The sequence below is a fragment of the Nicotiana tabacum genome, chromosome 9 (genome assembly GCF_000715075.1).
Source record: "Nicotiana tabacum cultivar K326 chromosome 9, ASM71507v2, whole genome shotgun sequence".
NCBI lineage: Eukaryota > Viridiplantae > Streptophyta > Magnoliopsida > Solanales > Solanaceae > Nicotiana > Nicotiana tabacum.
Window position 1 is genome coordinate 106,572,406 of NC_134088.1, and position 6,364 is coordinate 106,578,769.

At 41.8% G+C, this 6,364-nt stretch overlaps 1 protein-coding gene across 1 annotated transcript; it reads right to left on the reverse strand.

Moving 5' to 3' along the window:
* Positions 1 to 4,681: 4,681 nt before the first annotated feature.
* On the reverse strand, positions 4,682 to 5,787 carry LOC142164074 (uncharacterized). Its single transcript, XM_075221244.1, has 2 exons — positions 5,224 to 5,787; positions 4,682 to 4,759 (listed from the first exon to the last, which is right to left on the reverse strand). The coding sequence occupies exons 1-2, from the start codon at positions 5,785 to 5,787 to the stop codon at positions 4,682 to 4,684; spliced, it is 642 nt and encodes a 213-aa protein (XP_075077345.1).
* Positions 5,788 to 6,364: the final 577 nt, after the last annotated feature.

The following is a 6,364-nucleotide window of genomic DNA, read 5'->3' on the forward strand; positions in this document are numbered from 1 at the left end:
TGACTTTATACTACCAAATTCTTGGAGTTGTTGTTGAATATTTCGTATCTAGGTATTGTTGAATTGAGACGTATTTAAGCTTTATGTATGTTGTATCAGTAGATTATAATTTATTGTCCTGTTTTGGTTGGTTATTACTGTTGGCTCACCTAGCCATTTGGAGTTAGGTGCCCTCACGACCGTTGGTCGGATTTTTGGGCCGTGACAATTAACTATTGCAATAACTATGGGGATATTAAGCTACTGTACCTTACTATGAAAGTTTGGGAGCCTCACTATGAAAGTTTGGGAGAGGGTAAGGAGGAGTGCGTCGATTTTCAAAAATCAATTGGGATTCATGCCAGGACGTGTGACTACGGAAGCCATTCACCTTGCAAAGAGCTTGGTGGAGCAGTATCGAGAGAAGAAGTGGGATTTACATATGGTGTTCATTAACCTTAAAAAGCATACGACAAAGTCCCAGTGGAGGTTCTATGGAGATGTTTGGAAGATAGAGGTGTTCATGTTGCTTACACTAGGGTGATTAAGGACATGTATGATTGAGCTAAAATCTGGGTGAAGACTGTTGGGGGGAGGACTTAGACCACTTTCCAGTTACGATGGGGTTGCACTAGGTATCAACTCTTAGCCCATTTTTATTTGACTTGGCGATGAACATACTGACATACCACACTCAAGGGGAGGTGCAATGGTGTATGTTATTTGTGAATTGTATCATAATGATTAACAAAACGCGGTGTTAACGCGAGACTAGTGGTTAAGAGACAGAACCTAGAGTCTAAAGGTTTCAAGTTGAGTAGGACCAAGATAGAATACTTGGAGTACAAGTTCAGTGACGGAACCAATGAAACGAGCATGGACGTGCGGCTTGATATACAAGTCATCCCTAAGAGAGATAGTTTCAAGTACCTTGAGTCTTTTATCTAAGGAATTAGGGAGATTGACGAAGATGTTACCCACCGTATTAAAGTGGGGTGGGTGAAATGGAGGCTCACATCCAGTGTTTTATATGATAAGAATGTGCTACCAAAACTTAAAGGTAAGTTCTAAAGAGTGGTTGGTAGACCGCGTATGCCGTATGGAGCAGAGTGTTGGCCAGTCAAGAACTCAGATGTCAGAAGATGAAAGAAGCATAAATGAGGATACTGAGATAGATGTGCGGTCATACAAGGATTGATAAGATTAAGAATGAAGATATTTGGACCAGGGTGAGAGTGTCCCCGGTGAATGACAAGATACGGGAAGCAAGGTGTAACAACCCGACCGGTCGTTTCGAGAGTTATAGCCATGTTTTTCCCATTTCTACTTCTTTTTGTGTTATTCAACTATATTATGTTATATCGGGTTAGTTGGTTCGGGTCCGGAAGGAACTCGGAGTGAAATGAGATACTTAGTCTCATAATTGAAATTTTTAAGTTAGAAAAGTGGACCGGATATGGACCTATGTGTAAAACTCGAATTTGAATTTTGATGATTCCAATAGCTCTGTATGGTGATTTTGGGTTTACGACAGTGTCCGAAATATTATTTGGAAGTCCGTAGAGGAATTAGGCTTGAAATACCGAAAATTTAATTTTTGAGAAGTTTGACCGAGGGGTTGACTTTTTAATATCGGGGTCGGAATCCGATTCTGAAAATTGGAATACCTCTGTTATGTCATTTATGACTTGTGTACAAAATTTGAGGTCAATCGGAAATGATTTGATATGTTCCGGAGTCGTTTGTAGAAATTAAAATTTTCAAAGTTCATTAGGCTTGAATTGGGGTATAATTCATGGATTTAGCGTTGTTTGAGGTGATTTGAGGGTTCGACTAAGTCCGTATGATATTTTAGAACTTGTTGGTATATTTGGTTGAGGTCTCATTTCAGATGGTTAACGGGTTGGATTTTGGACTTGGAACTCTGCTGGAATTTTTCTGATGCACCATCTGGTTTCCTTCATCGCGTTCGCGAAGAGGAACTGGGAGACTGGCAATATTTGCTCTTCGCGTTCACGAAGAGAAGCATGCATTCGTGAAGGGCGGGCTGGGTGTGCATCGCGAACGCGAGAGGTGTTACGCATTCGTGAAGAAGAGAGGAAGCAGCCGAAGACCCCCTAGGCAATTGATCTACGCGTTCGCGTAGGGGGGTGTCGCGTTCGCGTAGTGAGGGGGAAATGAAGCATTGCGTTCGCGATGGGTTGAACGCGTTCTCATAGAAGGCATTGAGGCAGAGGCATTTTGTGCTTCGCGAACGCGAGGGTGTTGTCGCGTTCGCGAAGGAGGAATTTGGACGGGAGTTATTTTGTGCTTCGCGAACGCGAGGCACTGACCACGTTCGCGAAGAAGAAAAGTCTGGGCAGTGAGTTTAAGTTTTGAAATGGGACGACTTTCAGTTTTTGGCGATTTGGAGCTCAAAATTGAGGCGATTTTGGGTGATTTTCACAGGAAACAACGGGGTAAGTGTTCTTAACTCAATATTGGTTAAATTACCCGAATCCATGGTTGTTTTTATCATTTAATTGGTGAATTGAGTTGGGAAAAATTTGAAAACCCTCTGGGTTTAAATTGAAGATTTGAGGGTTGAGTTGGGGTCGGATTTTTGTAAAATTGATATGGTTAGACTCGTGGTTAAATGGGTTTTCGGATTTTGTAAATTTTGTCGAGTTCCGAGATGTGGGCCCCACGGGCGATTTTTGAGCTAGTTTTTATATTGTTTATGGAAAATCATTATTATCTTGTGGAATTAATTCTAATGAATTTTATTGACCGAAACGAATTATTTATGACCAGATTCGAGGCGTTTGAAGACCAATTCATGAGGAAAGGACATTGCAGAATAAGATTTTCGCGGTTTGAGGTAAGTACCGATTGTAAATCTAGTCCTGAGGGTATGAAACCCCGGATTCCGTATCATTCTACTATTTTGAAGTGACGCACATATAGGTGACAGGTGTGTGGGCGTGCACTGTTGGGGATTTGTGACTTGGTCTATCTCGTAACAACTGTAAAGTTGCATACTTTGTTGAAACCATTTGATACTGATATGTTTTAGAAAGAATTTCTGTAAATTGGGCTGAATGCCATGTTTGGGCCTTGCGCCAATGCTGTTTGGACCCTTAGGGGCTGTTTCTTACCATCCTCTCATTGTTTTCGATTGAAAATCTATACTCAGTCATGTTTATACTTGTTTACTGCATAACTTAGTTTTATGACTCCATTTTGATGAAAACAAATGTTTTGGGCCGAATGCCCTGTTTTACTGAGATGCCCGAGTGGCTTAAGAGGTTTATGACTGAGTGAGGCCGAGGACCTGATTTGTAAGGATGAGTGTGGATCGGGGCTGCCCGCCTGCAGCATACTTTATTAATTTGGCACGTGAGTTGTCCGTGCAGCACGTGAGTTGTCCGTGCAGATTATAGCGCTTGGGCTAAAGGAACCCCTCCGGAGTCTGTACACACCCTCAGTGAGCGCAGGTACCTACTGAGTGCGAGTGCTGAGTGCTGAGTGACTGGGAGGCATGAGCGATTGTGAGGTATGCCCGAGTGGCAAGAGTGATTGTGAGGTATGCCCGAGTGGCAACAGTGATTGTGAGGTATGCCCGAGTGGCAAGAGTGACTGTGAGGTTTGCTCGAGTGGCTGTATATGAGTGATGTTATGCCCGAGGGGCTGTTTATGATTTCATCATTTTTGCTCTCCTATGCATTGAACCTTTGTTTGAAAAACTGTTGGAAAAATATCTTTAAATGATTTTTACTGAAACCGTGTTTAAACGAGATGATTCGATTCAAACACTGATTTTTAAAGCATGTTATACTTTACTGAGATTTCATGATATGAACGTTATATGTTTTATTGCTCGTCACTACTGCTCAGTCTTTATTTATTATTGTTACTTACTGAGTTGGTGTACTCACGTTACTCCATGTACCTTGTGTGCAGATTCAGGTGTAGCTGGACAAGGTAGTAGTTATTTTTTATTTTATTTTTTTTGCCTAATGGCTAATATATAAATAAAATCCCAAAAATGGGTCAAATGCTTACAAGATGTCCAAACCAAAATAGAAGTTGCATGAAGCTACTAGCTATTAAAAAGATAGAAAAGCTAAAATCTAATGAACTAACTATTACAACATGATAAGTTGAATGCTTCCTTCTCCTATTAGTGTATGTGAATCCAATTGTCATTGGCAAATATCAAGAAGCACCTATCAAGCTCTCACCAGGTGCCAGGGTATATTTTCCATAGGCTAAAATGAATTCCAAACATCTCCACCGCAGAGTTGAAGTCTGCATCGTCCTCCAAGTGTCGCTACTATATGATCTCCATATGCAGTGGACTGATTTTGTTCAAGTATTAATCATGTGCTCACTCATCAAGATTAATGTGTAGAAGAGGAGGCTGGCTTTAGGCAGGCTTTGCAAGGCAAAAGCCAGGCTTGAGCTGGCTTTACGCAGGCATTACAAGGCAAAGGCCAGGCATGCGCTGGCTTTAGGCAGGCTTTGCAAGGCAAAAGCGAGGCATGAGCTGGCTTTAGGCAGGCTTTGCAGGCCAAAGGCCAGGCGTGAGCTGGCTTTAGGCAGGCTTTACAAGGCAAAAGCCAGGCATGAGCTGGCTTTAGCCAGGCTTTACAAGGCAAAAGTCAGGCATGAGCTGACTTTAGGCTGGCTTTACAAGGCAAAAGCCAAGAATGATCTGGCTTTAAGAAGACTTTGCAAGGCAAAGGCCAGCCTGTGCCTTTTTGTGATCTTGTAAGCTCAGATCCTTCCCTACTAGAACCTTTAATGTAGACATTAATCAAAACATTGCTAAACCATCCTCAGATTGAGCTTGAAATGCTAATACCACTGAGAAATGATTCAAAAATCTCCAAAAATACCATATGATTGGTTCAGCATTTTCCTTAGCATTTGGATATATCAGTTTGTGCAGAGTCCAATCTTATGAAGCCATCAGTTTGGGGTTCTTCTCTTTGCTATCCTAATCCTAAGGTTAGGTGATTGAGATTTGTCTAGATTGATCAACCTCCTCCCTGCACTAGGCAGTTCAGAGAATGAATGAAACTCAGATGTACTTGCAAAAGAGAACACAATGTTAGCTATAAAATTCGCCACTGAATTGCCTTCTCTGAACACATGTTGAAAGATCACATTGAAGTTGTCCTTCATCTCTGTAATTTTCTTCACATCCTGTGCAATTACCCAAGGAGGATCCCATTCCCCTTCTATCGCCTTCTTCATCACCAATGAATCAGTCTCTAGTATGAGAGGGTGAAAATAATGCTCCACACAATATTCCAACCCTTGAAGAATAGCCTTAGCTTCAGCCACCACATTAGTTGTAACTCCTAGGTCTACTGCCCTAGCATACACCACATCACCTTCATCATCCCTTACACAAAAGCCTAGGGAGCTAGGTCCAAGATTGCCCTTTGAAGCTCCATCAGTATTACATTTGTACCAACCATGACAAGGAAGCTGCCATGTTACTCTTGTAGTGATCAATATAGGTTTATATCCTTCAAAGTATTGAATCATGTCTGGCCATAACAATGGAATATTGGGGATACAAGCATACCTCACCCTTGCCAGTTGATGCAATGTCCTATTTATCTTATGAATCACCCTATTTGTGGAAATTGAACCACCATGTTTACCTGCATTTCTTCTCTTCCACAGCTCCCAAGTGATGATAGCTGGTACTGCTTGAAATAGTGGCTTTAATTTCGGACAACACTGAGCATACCACCAATGCCTTATAATCTGCTTCAATTGAATCAATTGCACAGAAATTCCAGCAGCCCCCATGAACAAGTTCCATACCTTAGAGGCAGTAGGACTTGTGACAAATATATGCTCAATGGATTCCTCTTGGGGCTGCTGACAACACCAACACCTAGACATCACCATTTGCCCTTGCCTCCTCCACATGTTATCGGTGGTTATTTTCTGCCTCCACAATCTCCACAAGAAGAAGGATATCTTGAATGGCAAACCTTTAATCCAAAATTAACTTGAATTCCTGATTAGGATCTGCCCTGTGGCTTAATATTTGCCAAGCACTGCTAACACTGAACTTGCCTGAAAGAGTTGGCATCCAGTATGGCTTATCCCAATATCCCTCACTGCCTTCATAGTGCACATTTAGTCTTATATGTTCTGCAATTTCCTCATTGAAAGATTGATCTAGCAGCTGATCATCCCATGCTTCCCCTTACCGCAGTTCTGCCACCTCCTGAAGACCTTCATTGATTGGAAAGTCGTTAGGTAATACATGATAAAGTGCACCCAATCCAGTCCAATTTTCATGCCAAATATTAGTTGTTCCACTCTTCAATTCCCATACGATCTCATGTTCCACTTCTTCCCTAGCATTCAGCATTTG